Here is a 14873-nt window from a genome sequence, read left to right on the forward strand (position 1 = left end):
AGACTGAAGTATCTCAAATATTTTGAAAAATACAATTTGGTTAAAATTATTCCAAAATAACATATTTTGAAAGAAGTAGTATCATTTAAAAATTGTTTTTCCACACACTTCAAACCTTTTCCTCATTGTTTCTATTATAGCCCAAAGGTATGTCAATAAAAAGCCAGGTTGCTCTTGAAAACATTGCACATTTCTGCTTTAAGAATCAGTACTCAGTCCATTCTGTACATCTGTGTCCTTATTCCTGTCCCACCCCTAGGTTCATCAGAACCTTTTTTTTTTTTTTTTTTCTTTTTAGATTCAGGGAGATCAGGTCAGTGCTCTGTGACCACCTAGAGGGGTGGGGTGGAGATATGGGGATATATGAATACATATAGCTGATTCACTTTGTTATACAGCAGAAACTAACACACCATTGTAAAGCAATTATACTCCAATAAAGATGTTAAAAAAAAAAAAAAGAATTAGTATTGTACCAAAACCCAAAAGCATACGTTAAGAAATACTTTGCAAAATATCACTTAAGAATCAATAATCCTTAAATTCTTTGTCAAAATTGTGTGATTTGAACATATTTACAATTATTAAACAAATCAGTGTCTCCAAACACTAAAGGATAAGTAGACACGTATTTTATCTTATAATTATTATAAATATAATAAAATATAAATAGAACATAAATATAATTAATAGAAATAGTGTAACATAATTATATAAGTATAAATTAAATTAAGCATATATACGTGTATTGCCATCTTTACCTGAAATAGACTTGAAATGGATAAAATACCTGTCTGTGGATTATAATTTATTCTTCACATCCATTCTCTTAAATATAAGTGATGGATGGAATAAAATATAACTTGAATTCATCTGATTTTCCTCTTTATGACCTGATCTATTTCATTTATTTATCTATTTATTCAGTATATATCTGTTATCCATCTATCATGTGCTAGAACAGAGGACAGGATGATGAATTGGACCTTGTCCACAAGGACTTTTCATTTTAGAGTGAGACAATGCCAGGGTTCAGCACTGGTTATTATAGGGTGACACAGGAAAATTACCTAATCTCGCTTATAGAAGAGAACACTTCTTAGAAGAGATAACAACTGATGAGTATCTTAAAGTATGAATAAAATTTGCCCAGCAAACAAAAAAGGAAGGGCAGTACAGACAAAGAAATTTTAAGAACTCATTTTATAGAGGGGGAAAATAAGTAGGGATCTGCTGAAAACTCCAAGTCATTGGTTTTGTTTAGATTTGACCCTACATTAGTCAGTTGCAGTGACAGTGTTTTTAGACAGGGTCATGGTTAGATTTCCATTAAATACAGCTCTTGCTGGCATTTTGTCAGGTGGAGTTGTCAGGACTGAAGGCAAGGAGAGTAGTTAAACACAGGGGCTCTTAACCAAGGGTTCTTGGGCCCCTAGAGGGGCTGTGGATAGAATTTATGAGCTTCTTGAACTTGATGGCGGAAATGTTACATTAGTTTTGGGTCTTACATTTAGGTCTTTAAACCATGTTGAGTTAATTTTATATATAGCATAAGATAAAAATCTAACTTCATTTTTGTGTCTGTGGCTATCCAGTTTTCCCAACACCATTTGTTAAAGTGATTTCCCTTTTTAAAATAATATTTATGCCAATTACTATTTCAAACTGTATTACATATTAATCCCACTGTTAGAATACTTTATGTAATATAATAATAAAGAAGTATACTACTATATCACATAAAGTATGCTGATAGGTGTATTTCAATATAATTTATTTTGTTGTAATCCTTTATAATTTATTTTATAAATTTATTGATTTTATACATATTAATTTATGATATAAAATATTTATTTTGAGCCTATTTATTTATTTTAAATATTATGAGAAGGGGGCTATGGGTTCACCAGACTGCTACAAGGGTCATGGCCTCAAAAAATATTAAGAATTCAGAGATTGTTCCAAGACTTCAGGCAACAGATGAAGTCTTGTACTAGAGCAATGGTATTAAAAAATACGTACAATGAAGAAATAGGCAAATTCAGCATGACTTAGCAATTAAATAAATGTCAAGAACCAAAGATAAGGTGAACTCAGTGATGCCTACCAACGTCTTAACTTGGGTGATTTGATTGGTTGGTGGTGGGTAGTTCTGGAACTTAGTGGGGAAGCTGAATTTAAACCATGGGAACTGCCAGTAATCACCCATGGGGAGAAGGTAAATGAAGAAACTGACTCAGGATAAAGCCATGGAAAACCAACATTCAAGGCCAGCCAATTTATTATTATCAGATATGGTATCATGCACTGTATATAATGTGTCAGCAAATAGAACTCATATGTAAAGAATAAAACTTCAACAAGCAATTGGTGGTTAATCTGTAAAGAATCATTTGTTATGATTCTACTCTGCATTTATAGTTTTTGTACCTGCAATTATTTGCACGCAAAAAAAATACAGCTACTGGTGCCTAATTATAGCCACAAACATCCAAATTTTCCCTCAGAAGAATAACACAAAGAGATACCATCTGTGAAAGTGCAGTAAATCCCTCACACCTTTCCTGCTCCACATCCTGTAAGGTTGGTGGACACATTCCCTTTGGCTTCTGTCTTGGGCTTTATTCTTGCCTGATCTCATTCATGCATTATAGGCTAATAACTAATAATCTGAAAGTCAGTAGGCCTTTCCTCTTATCCAAACATTATGATTTTCCCCCTTCATATAAAATGTACTACGGTATGGGCAGACTGAAAAATGGAAGCCATTTCTGAAGCACGTCATTTGCTTTGTTAGTGTGGACAGATACAATTTTTCATTCACATGTGATTTTACAAGGTATGCAACTTGAACACTGTTGAACAAAGATGATATCTCATACAAATTTCTGCTTAAAGGTGACAAGCAAATTATGTTACTTTACTTTTTAAAGAAAGTTTTAGCCACTTATTAGAAACACAGCTGTCAGTTTGGTCAAGTATATTCACATTTCTCTGTTATTAGGACCATCAAGAAGTTTAATAATTGTCCCTTGGAATTTGATTTTCTACAAAAGTGCTATAACACAATCAGTACTATTGCAAATAATCATTGAACTGTGTGAAGATAGTTATGATTTCAGATGGGAAACATATAATAATAGATGAGAAATATAAAACCCAGGGTAATTCTTGATAAAGATTCTGTTCTCATACATATGTCAGTAATAATAAATGTGGGGACAACATAGCCTGCTTTATGAAAGTGAAACAGATTCCCAGCAGAATAATTTCCAAAGGCTTTAACGAGAGCTCAAATATTACTTGCTTATCATTTAATCATATTAAACACTTTGAATCTAATAAATCCTCTGTTGTAGAAATACTATACACTTTAAGAATGGGAAATTGGATAGTTTATTAGGCTAATGACTAAAACCAGAATGTAATATATATTTCTTCTGTATGAAATATATATTTCTCCATTCTATTTATAGTGTTTAGAATTGTCATAAGGTATTACCATGAAGGTTTTAGGGGTAAATGAAGGCTTAGGAATTCTAAAATTTTCACTGGTTTTTATTTCTTATCTAAAAATTTCAGTGACTAGGAAAGTACATTTTTGTTCTACTACCTTTTTCTCAGTGGTGTATGAGTCACAAAGAGTTGAAGTAGCAGTTACACACCAGCCTTAAGTTTATGGACAATGGGCCACATGCTTAGACATTAGAAATATGGTAACATAATTTAGATTTATCAAAAGGGATCAGGTTAAGAAAATGAGAATTTGTAAAGGGGGAGTATCGTTCTAAAAAGAGAGTTAATTAGAAGCAAAAAGAATGTCCTGTCATACATAACTAAACATTTCAATGGATGCAGTAAAAATTCAAAATACTATTAATGATATGATAAACATACGCCATTCTTGTGAAAACAAGAGGTAGAAGAATCTTTTGAGACATTAAAAAGGATAATGCTACTCACATCCTGAGCTACCATTTGTTGACACCAGAGTCAGGTTGGAAGGCCATGGATTCCGAACAATATCTTGCCAATGAATTGTGTCTGTATAACAAAGAAACTTGTTCTGGTCTACATAGACTCCACCATTTAGGATTTCTGTATTAAAACAAACAAACAAACATAGATTTGTTGTCAAACTTTTTGATGATAAAAGGTAGTCAATAAAAATGATTTACTGTTAAGCTATTTTCAGTGTTAAATTACAGTTACTTTGTTAATAGCCAAGATATCTTTAAAAATATCTTTTTCCTGAGCCATACAGGTTGCAGAAATTTGAAAACCTTGAACAATACAAAGAAAAACAACCACTCATAATTCAAGCACTCAGAGAGAAACACTCTTCACTTTTTGGTACAGATGTTATCAGTCTTTTTTTATTTTCTCTGAAATTGGAATAATATTGCATATAATATTCATAACCTGCTAGTTTTGTTAATACTAAATTGTGAGTATTCAATGGTAATTAAATATTATTCTATGTTATTTCCAAGGAGCATATAATATGTCAGGGTATAACTTAAACAGTACTTATTTAACCAATCCCTTCTTATTGGTAATTTAACTTGTTTATCTCTGATTCTTTAAATTTTTTTCTATAAATAACATTCACAGATTGTGAATATTTTTAAGACAGATTGTGAATATTTTTAAGACTTTTGCTACAAATTGTCAAATTTCCCTTAAAAATATTGTTTCAGTCAATGTGACATTGACAGGAATCAGTTAGGTAAGTAATTAGCGCAAAGTGGAAGCCAAAATTAATGCTTCGATCACAAAAGTGTTCTTTGTTCATCTCAAATGTAGTCAACAGAATTGCCAATTATTCGTTAAGAACAACACAAAGCAAGATATCATAAAAATGCTCTGGTTCATTGGAATAAGGGCAAGATTGTGGGATTATGTGCATCCGAGCCAAGTTTTACTTGATTCTCTATTTCACAACTCTAGCCTTAATCAACTAACTTGTCCTCTCTGAACAATGGCTGATCATATACATAGATTCTCATTCAGATAGCTTTAGGTTATCCAGAAAAAAAGGTAGATATTCCCTCTGAAAATACTATTCTTATCATTTTAAGAAATTGGTGAGAAATACACATAGTATCTTCCTACCCAATATCTACCACATTTTTTCTTCTTGTCCAATACAAGAACAAGTTAGGAGAAATCATATATCAGTCCATAAAGCATCCAGATACAAATAACAAAAGTCCAATTAACAGTAATTTATATAGATAAGGGATGATTTTTCTCACATAATAAGAAACCTATCGGAGGCAGTGTGGATATCAGTTTAGCTGTTCTGCAGTACCCACAACCTGAGATGTATGTTGGCTTTATTCATTCAACGCATAAGATGGCTGCTGCATCTAAAGGTGTTTGTTTGAATTCAAGGCAAGGTAAAGACAGAAGAGCAAGCAGGAGACTTCCTCCTGGTGAAGTTTCAACTTTCTGTTTGGAAAGAGATGTTTTCCCCAAGGATTATGCCTGCATTACAATGGCCAGAACAATATCTCATGGCCATTCCTACTGCAAGAGAGGCTGAGTAAGCAAGTATTTAGGTGAACATATTGTTATTCAAACAAAAGCCAAATGTGCAGGGGTGTTAGTGAGGAAGAAGAGGCCCATGATATTGGGAAGGCAACTAACTCCATCTCTTGTGCTGGCCTTAAGAAAATCATCTCTCCTGTGCAGTATCCCAAGCTAAACCTTTGAGAGTCCCCTTAAACCAAAAAGGGGCATAAAAGAATGAACGGAAAATACCATAAAAAAAAGGTATTTGTGGAAGTAAGATTGGTGGTCACATATAAAATGCCTTACTACTTTGCATATATAAAATCCTTCAGATTAATTTTGACTTTTCAAGGGTTTCCACATTTAAAATCAATCCCATTTTCCATCATTAATCCTTTCACTGACTATTGGATCCATTTCCTCAAGTGAGGGGGAAAAAAAAAAAAAGAAACAAAAAGAAATTAGATCATCTTTCTACTTCTAAAACCCAGTTCTTTCCTTTTCATGACCTAACAATACAACCTTCATCAAAGCAGAGGGGAGATGTAAGATGTAATAAAGATGGTGAAAATGGATTTCTACACTAATGTTTGGCATTAAGTCTCTAAGAAATGTGACGATCTCATACTAATAGCTTTCTCATGAGACATTAGATGATGCTCTTCTGCTCTAGGAATAATTCTTCATTAGGTGACAAAGAAAGGAGATTTTGACTGCTATCCAGGAAATGAAGGTTATTTTTCAGTCTACATTTGGAAAAGTTCTACTTAAAAAAAAATGTGAAGAGAAAAGGTAATAGCTCAAACATTGTAGAAAGAGTATATTTTTCAAGAGTTACATTTTAATTCAAATAGTTCATACTGACGGATCACAGTATCCATCTACAACTTCCTATCGAAAAATATTCAAATGGAATCAGATTATATTGTACTGAATAATAATCTCATCAAATCCTGTTCTTGGATAAAAATTAATCTGTTACCAATGTTGACATTTGTTTCTTAGAAATACTCTGTTCAAGAGCTTGGCTTATACTTGGAAAATGATTTAGAAAAGAGGCAATAATAATTCAAGCATAATCTTACATGTTAAAATTTTAAATTAAGACTACAATCATGATCAATCTGGATGAGACTTTTATCATTCTGAATTCAAAACCCAGCATCTGCTAGCAATTCTGGATCGGGAGGATTTATAAAGTTTTAGCATTTAATAATGTATATGTACATTTTCCCTGAAAACAGTCTTTTTTTCCGTTATGTTTGGTTTGGACCATAATCTGTTGTTGAATGTCATAACCTCACAATCAGAAAGTGTATATTTTATTGATATTTATAGACGTTTTTATGTACTTTTCATCTTACATTTTCTTTTGATCAACTTGATTACTTAAACATGTGTCAGAAAATAATGTCAAAATTGCACTTATTCATTTATATGGTTTACATTATTTTATAAGTTTATACAGTGTTAAAATATTAATTTAATATGCTTCTGTGGGGAAATATTTAGTTAGATTTATTGCTGGACTAAGCAAATTCTAAGGAAAGGTATTGACCTGCAAGAAAGTTGTTAAAAGACACAGATTATTTGCTGGACAAAAGGGATAGCTAATGTGTCTGCCTTCACTGACTATAAAGGCTTTTTTAAAATTATATGTTTAGATTAGAAAAAGGGACAAAGATTGGAAAGAGAAAAGCTTGGTAAGGTATTTAGCCAGGATGATACCAGGAAAGTGTCTGGCTGTACTTTAAATCTACCTTTGCTAACAGATTAGTTTCTATCAGTTTTATTAAAGATTTATTAGAAGGTACCACCTTTGTTACACCAAGAGTTTCTATCCCATTAGCATGAAATAAAGTGATTAATAATTATATTTTAAGACTGTGACAGAAAGACAATTTCTAAGGAAGAAAGGCAAATGAGACCCAGACTTCACTGATATTCAAACAAAGATGCCTGGAAGTGTGGAAGGACTCAAAACATGTTGAATAACTAAGAAGTCCAAGGTAATCTCATTACATTGAATTTCACTTACCCTGTAGGAAATATATCACAGTAATAAAGAGAGACACAAATAGATTCTTGGTCACTGAAACAATTGGTAGAAAAAAATCTGTTATGAATTTTCTTATCATATTATATAAAAATATTTCCAGCAAGTTCACAAAACTCTGTCTCCTTTAAAAATGCCACCATTAAATATAATAAGATATATTAAATACAACTTTCTATGAAAAAAAGTATAATTTCATTTCTTAAAAAACTCCACTAAACACTTAAATATGTTTGTGTCTCAAACACTTCCTACTAGATTAATACATGCAAGTCAAGTAAAAAAAGGAAAAAAAAAAAGCATGACTTTTTTTTTTGTATTCAGAGTAAGTAAACTGTAATCCACACTACTCTCCAATGTGTTAAATTTAACATATATAGCACATGATTTGTAACTGAAGTAATTAGACTAAACTCCACGAAGGCAAGGGCTATTTTTCAGAGCTGTATCTATAGCATCAAACTTGGAGCAATATTTAGTCAATGAATATTTGTTAAATTGAACTGAAAAAAAATGTACCCTGATATTTGTCACCAACACTGATCAATTAACTTCTGTTATAGTTCCTAATTTTAAATTATATTCTGACAAAATCAAAGTAAGAATGAAAGTTATCTTTTTTCCATAAACACTCTACAGTTGATTTTTATTGGTCCTACATTTCATTAAGCCAGGGGTCATTTCTGTTTTGTTCAAAACTGTATCCCCAGTGTCTATCATGCAAGGCACAAGCCAGATACACAATAAATGTTTGCTTCATAAAAGAAAATATAATATCTGGAGTATAAAAAAATGAAATACATATATAATTTTGAGGTTAGAGTTTTTATAAGTTGAAAGAGAAATAGCTTTTATTACATAAAATGCTGATAATTGATAATGTGCAAAATTACTGCAGGCAGTACATTTAATATTTATAAGGTACACTTAGATATATTCATTGGTATCCCTAAACCTATTTTGTGTACCAAATTCAGTTATCATTTATCAGGTGAATAATGATGATTATGAGCTATCTCAGACAGATAAAATACCCCCAAACCTGTACAAATTACCTAGCATGTGCTATACAAAAGTCTAAATGCATGTTTTTATATTGAACCATAAATCTACCTCATATTGTTCCTTAAATTACTTTTTAGAAAGCTGTAAAGTGTCAATATGACATTTTAAAGAAGGTGTAAAGTACTTGTGTCTCAGCGTTCCAATCCACAAGGTTTGTACATTTAACCATTTCTTCCCTCAATTCTCATTTGCATGAGTCTAATGAAGACGGAAATGTTTGTGTTATTTAAATAGTTACTTTGTGCTTTTCATTTCTTTTCAAATGCTAGTTATTATAGTGAATTTGGGGGATGAGTTACCATTAAGAGAATCACTGACATTTTGCAAACATATTCTTGCAAAAGAAAATGTGATAAAATACTGAATCTTGGCTGTTTTTTGCCCCTGCCTTGTAAGAAATAGCCTGATTGTGATGTAGCATCCCTGCTGAAAATACAGATTAATATGACCTTCTTACTAGGTTTAAGGAGTCAACAAAATTGCTTTGACCCCCAAGCACAATTCATAAATAAGACTGAATGTCTTTCTCTTTTTACAAAACAAAGATTATAATTTTAAATGCAGTTAGCCATATTTCACTTTAGTCTACGTGATCAGTAACAATAGTAAACATTTTACCTCTACTCACAAAGCTAACAAGCACAATGATATAAGAAATATCTAATAAGCAAGGATGAAATACCTAACCTCAATCCCTGACTGCGTATTTAAATGTCTTGTTTTGCATGGGTGCATTTACAGGTCAACCTTAGAATTAAAATGATAATAAAAGTAAATAAAGATTAGAAATATTGCACTTGTCTAATTGGGAACGTCTGAATAATGCATACATCAGAATTCTAGTGCTTATCCAAGCCAAAGGTCACAATCAAGAAGTCAAAGTCCAAAGTGGCAAAAGCCCATTTTCAAGATGAAGCTACAGGAAGCAGTTACTGGATTTTCTCAGACATAAAGCAATGTATCTTTCTCACTGTCATCACCTTAAGCCACGAAAGTCTGTTGGCAGATAATGATACAAAAGTAATATAGCTCACATATTCCACCTGTGATACTTAATACATCATCTCTGGAATGGACTTGGGCCAGAGATTCCTGTATCTTTCCCAAACCCAGACCTTTCAGCTGGGAGCACAATGAATTGCTGCTACCCCACTGGGTCAGCCCTCAAGGTTCATTATTAATAAGCTGAGACTCTAAAGGCTAATGAGAACCGGGTGCTTGAGGAGACAATGGCTCATTCATCATCAATCAAGCTTTGAAGTTTTTATACAGATGATTTAAGGAGAGTTGAAGTGTGCAAAATTGAAATGTCACATTTGTATTGGGAGTGGGGAGAAGGTGATAATGTAAATGAGTGATGTAACCTTCTGTATTTCAGCTCGATGATCAGAGTCAAAAGCTCATGGATGCGGATACTGGATACCAAATGTTAGGAAATAACAGTGGACAGTTTTTCAAACAGAGCAAGGCAATTTCAAGAAGAAATTATTAGATTCATTGACTGAAAGTTAGCTTAAGATAGAAAATAGTGGCAAAAATATCTTGATTTCAACTGAAGGAGCTTAGTAATTCTCTCCATAATGTTCCAATGTACGAATACTTCAGGACCCAAAACAATTCTCAGTTTTCGATATGTTGTAGCTTGAGTCCTAGCTCTGCTGAGAAGTCTACTATGACCATCTAGTTTTCAGAGGTGAATTGCCTCTAACTTTTATGACACTGATGATCTAAACCATTCATCTAACAGAACAAATGCCACCTTATCTTCTTTATTCTTTTGTATATTGTCTCCCCTATCATAATGTAGGTCTCTAGAGGATAAGAACCATGACATACATCTTTCTGGGGCCCTGGTACCAAAGAAAGTGTCAAGCACATAGTAGAAATTCAAATGGTTTTGATGATTATAATGATACTGACATCTTCAGAACATGACTAACATTTGTAAAAAGTTCTTAGTTGCTTAATTAATAACATCATAGTGATATCTTTTCCTTATGCACTAGATGATGTTTACATTATAAACTACATAAAATATTGAATACAATATGTGCGATCTTAATGTATAAATTCTTTCTATCCATTAGGAAAGTAGTAATCCACTTAAACATTCATATTATCTGGAAAAATTTAAAAATAAATTTTGTCTTGTAACTGGTTTTAAATTACAAATACAGAATTTCCTTCTCAAATTGTTCTCTTACCTCATTATATAATTCTATGTGTGTGTCAACATGTTTGATATTTTTCTTCTAATAATTTCTCCCAGACTTGTACTCCCCCTGTATTTCCTTATTTCCATTACAAAATAACATGCTGTAAAAGTCAATTAGACTCAAAACTTGAGATTTGTAATTAATACTTCCAGCTCAATATTTAGTCAATCATGACACCCTAAATAAAATTCTCATAATGTTTATTTTAATTTATCCCATTCTTTTTTATATTCCCTGCTCCTTCTTAATTTAGGTTCTATTATCTCATACCAGATTCAACGTTTTGCCTCTAAGCTACCATTTCCACGAATCCATCTTACGTATTAAAGTCATAATATATTGTATATTATAGCTAGGTAGATAGAAAGATAGAAAGAAAGATAGAGAGGTAGATAGCTATACTATAGGTAGGTGGGTGGGTAGAGAGATAGATTAATATTTCTCTATTAGGGCTTTGAGTATGAAAGCAATAATATTCAATGTAGTTAACTGGGTAAAACTAAGTTCAAAATCTAGTTTTTCACTTGCTAGATGCGTGACCTTGTATACATTTATGAGATTCAGTTTGTTCAACTCTATAATGGGAATATTGTAATCATAGGATCTGTCACACAGTTGTTGATTATATTACACTTTATATTTAGTAATTACTCAAATAGCCATTCACTGATTATGTTGTCTCTTAAAGAGGGTCCCTGCAAACAGCCACAAGACAATTATACAATACTTATGTCTCATTGGTCTGAATTCAGTCATGGAGCCACAGCTGGGCACGAAAGGCAGCGAATCACAGTCTTTGTACTGAGTGTTATATGTCTAGTTAAACTTTATATACTATTTAAAACTTAGACAGATGTAATGGAAGTGGGAGACAACAAGCAGTCTTTGCCACACTGACTCAAAAGAAATCTCTTGGCATCTTCTATATACTTATAAAACATAAATCTTATGAATTGAACAGGCATAAAGATTTTTTCCTAAATTTGTACTGAAGGACAATATACATACATAGATGTGCATATATCATATGCAATGTGTTTTTACAAACTGAACACACTTATGTACTCGGCACTCGATCAAGACATAGAACACTCCAGCACAACAGAAGCCTTCCTCATATTTCACTCTCTATTGAAATCTTTATCCTGGCTTTGAGCAAGATTGCTTTCACATAGTTTTGTACTTTATACATAAATGGGATAATAGTGTCTGCATTCTTCTTGTCTGACTCCCTTTTGCTCAACACTACATTTGTGAAATTCACCCATATTGTTCATTTTCATTGCTGTATGGTATTGCATGTTTTGTCTATTCTACATTGATGGGCATTTGGGTATTTTCCATTTTGGCTATTACAAATAGTGCTGCTAGGAACATCCTAGAATATGCCTTTAGTGACCACATGTGCACATTTATGTTGTAGACATAAGTAGAAGTGAAATTGCTGGACCACAGTGACAGTTTTCCGAAGTGCTTTTTGCCAATTTATATTCCCAACCATGGGGTATGAGAAATCTACTTGCTTCTTAACCTTGTCAACCCCTGTTTTTTTCTATCTATTTCTTTGTAGCCATTCTGGTTAGTGTTAAGTGGTATCATTTTAATTTGTACCTCCCCAATGATTAATAAAGTTTAGCCTCTTGCATACTATTTTTGAAGTGTAATTTTTTAAGTCAAGAGGTTTATTTCCATTTACTTGAAAATGGATCTTCCTATGTGTGAAACATTTACAAAGCACTGAGGTAAACCTGATCTCTATTTGAGGTTATTAGGAAACAACTGAGTAATTAATGTACCAGATGTTACCCTCCTAACTTTTTAATTTTGGGGGGGGATCTGACTCAATGTTTTGAAAGTGATATTTTACAATATATTAGAAAAATACATTAAAACTATATCAATAATTATAAAAATACAGAGCAAAGTATGGCTTCTGGAAGTTGGATGAAAAAATTCACATTAAGTGAATATCTCTCTCATAAAAGAGATGAACACAATCAAAATTATATAAAAAAGAAAGAAAAATTCACTATTTTCTTGTTATTAAAATAGAACACTCCTTTACATAAAGATCAAATATTTTATTCCCGTATCCACCAGAAAGCCTTCATTACAGACAACAATCCTCTTTAAATAACTGCTCCAACTTTCCAGAAAATGTAATTGCTTCAGTAGAACAAATCCATAGAGTTCAATGTTTTCATTACGAATAAGGGGCAAAGTCATATTAGTGCCCAGAAATGATTTGTCCCTTTTGCTTAAGGCTTTAATACAATAAGCCTGGGATACACTACAAGGTCACTTTCAAATATCTCACCTACGATATTAGTTTATATAGTTTTAATAACTCTTCTCACAATGTGTGATTTCTTCACTACTTCTTTAGAGTATTTCAGAAAAGTATGATTTCTCTTGATGACAGTAACAAATAATATTGCTGTATGTGTTTGTTGCTGGCAAGCTAAGACTTGCAAATAAAAAATAAAGCAAGAGAAAGCAGAATGATTTAATCTTGTAAAATGATTATAATACGATTTTAAGCATCAAGATTTTTAAGAGGCTATTTAAAAATAACAAATACATGGTTTGGGGGCCTGGGTGTCTCTGCTAAAATGTCTATAATGTTAAAGTAATGCCGAAGATAATAAATAAAGACAAAATTTTACAAAATAAAGAAGTCATAAAATAAGAGTGCAAAGAAGCAGATTCTAGAACATTTATAAAACCCACAAGTAGGTCTACATTGACTTCTTTTGAGTAGAGTTTTAATCTGGATACAGTTAGAAAAAGAATGATTGAATAGGAGTAGCCATCATTTTGTAAAGCACAGATTTCAAAACCTGAAATATCAGATATCATGGCAAAATAGAAAGAGAAATAGCTTTGGAGTTAGATTGGTTTGTATAAAGTTTTAAATTAGTATACCTTACATGCAGGAAAATGCACAAACCTTAAACTCTATGTTTTTTAAATATACATGTATATGGCATTTGTGCATCTGTCTACACGCAGCCACCACACAGACAAAGACACAGAATATCTCTATCACTCCAGAAATTCCTCCTTGCTCCTTCCTAATAATGTGTTCCCAAATCCACTATTCTATCACCACAGATTAGTTTTGCCAGTATGTAAGTTTATATAAATCAACAACACAGTATGTATTCTTTTCTCTTGCCTTCTTTTACTTAAAATAGTATTTTTGACATTTATTTATGCTGTTGCCGATGTTAGTAATTTGTTCATTTTTATTGTGTACTATTCATATATATGAATATGACACAATTTGTAGATTAGTTCATATTTTTTAAGCATATCTTTGCTATTTTTACCTGTGTGATTTCAGGCAAGTTAGTTTAAGTTTCTATTCTATTATCTAGAAAATAGGAATAATAATATTTAATTTGTTGGTTTACACTGAGAATGACAATTATGTATATAAAGCACCTGGTACATACTAGGTCCTCACAAAATGGTAGCTATTTCAAAATATGTTTTAAATGTAGTTCAGGAGCCTCCTTTGTTCAAAGTATTTAAACATATGTGCACATTGAATAAAGTATTGGATCTTTTGGGAGGAAAGAAGACCAAATAAAAACTTCTGAGAATCATACAAAATTTTCATAAATTAAGTTTGGTGCTTGGCATAATAATTTTAGAGCTAGATATATTAAACTAAAATATTTTTAAATGTACTTCCAAAGTTGACTAATAAAAATTGGGGTTATCTGTATTTCATAAGATAAACTGTTCCTGAGGACAAGATCATAAATTCTGTAACTCACTATTTCCCCCATAATGAGTAATCCTGAATATCTAGTTGGGTTAATCCTTTGAGTCATTTCTTGTCATCTCTGTAACTATATTCCATGACAGTGCTTAGAACTGTTAGATTTCCTTCTGTTTAGTTCAGGTTGGTACATAGTTCACAGGTCACAAAGTCTCTGCTGGTAATTTCCAGGTGACCTTCACCTCGGCTGCTACCACCACTGTGCTTCACAGAAATCAGGGTAAAATCC

At 32.1% G+C, this 14873-nt stretch overlaps 1 protein-coding gene across 2 annotated transcripts in view; it reads right to left on the reverse strand.

The window, feature by feature from the left end:
- ERBB4 (erb-b2 receptor tyrosine kinase 4) overlaps positions 1 to 14873 on the reverse strand; it is a 1139160-nt gene that overhangs the window by 372758 nt on the left and 751529 nt on the right. For both annotated transcript variants that reach the window (XM_059928620.1, XM_059928621.1), the window contains exon 4: positions 3964 to 4098. In XM_059928620.1, coding sequence (XP_059784603.1) covers positions 3964 to 4098 — 135 coding nt within the window. The remainder of the gene's footprint in view (positions 1 to 3963; positions 4099 to 14873) is intronic.

Source organism: Balaenoptera ricei, chromosome 7 (genome assembly GCF_028023285.1).
Source record: "Balaenoptera ricei isolate mBalRic1 chromosome 7, mBalRic1.hap2, whole genome shotgun sequence".
Classification (NCBI taxonomy): Eukaryota; Metazoa; Chordata; class Mammalia; order Artiodactyla; family Balaenopteridae; genus Balaenoptera; species Balaenoptera ricei.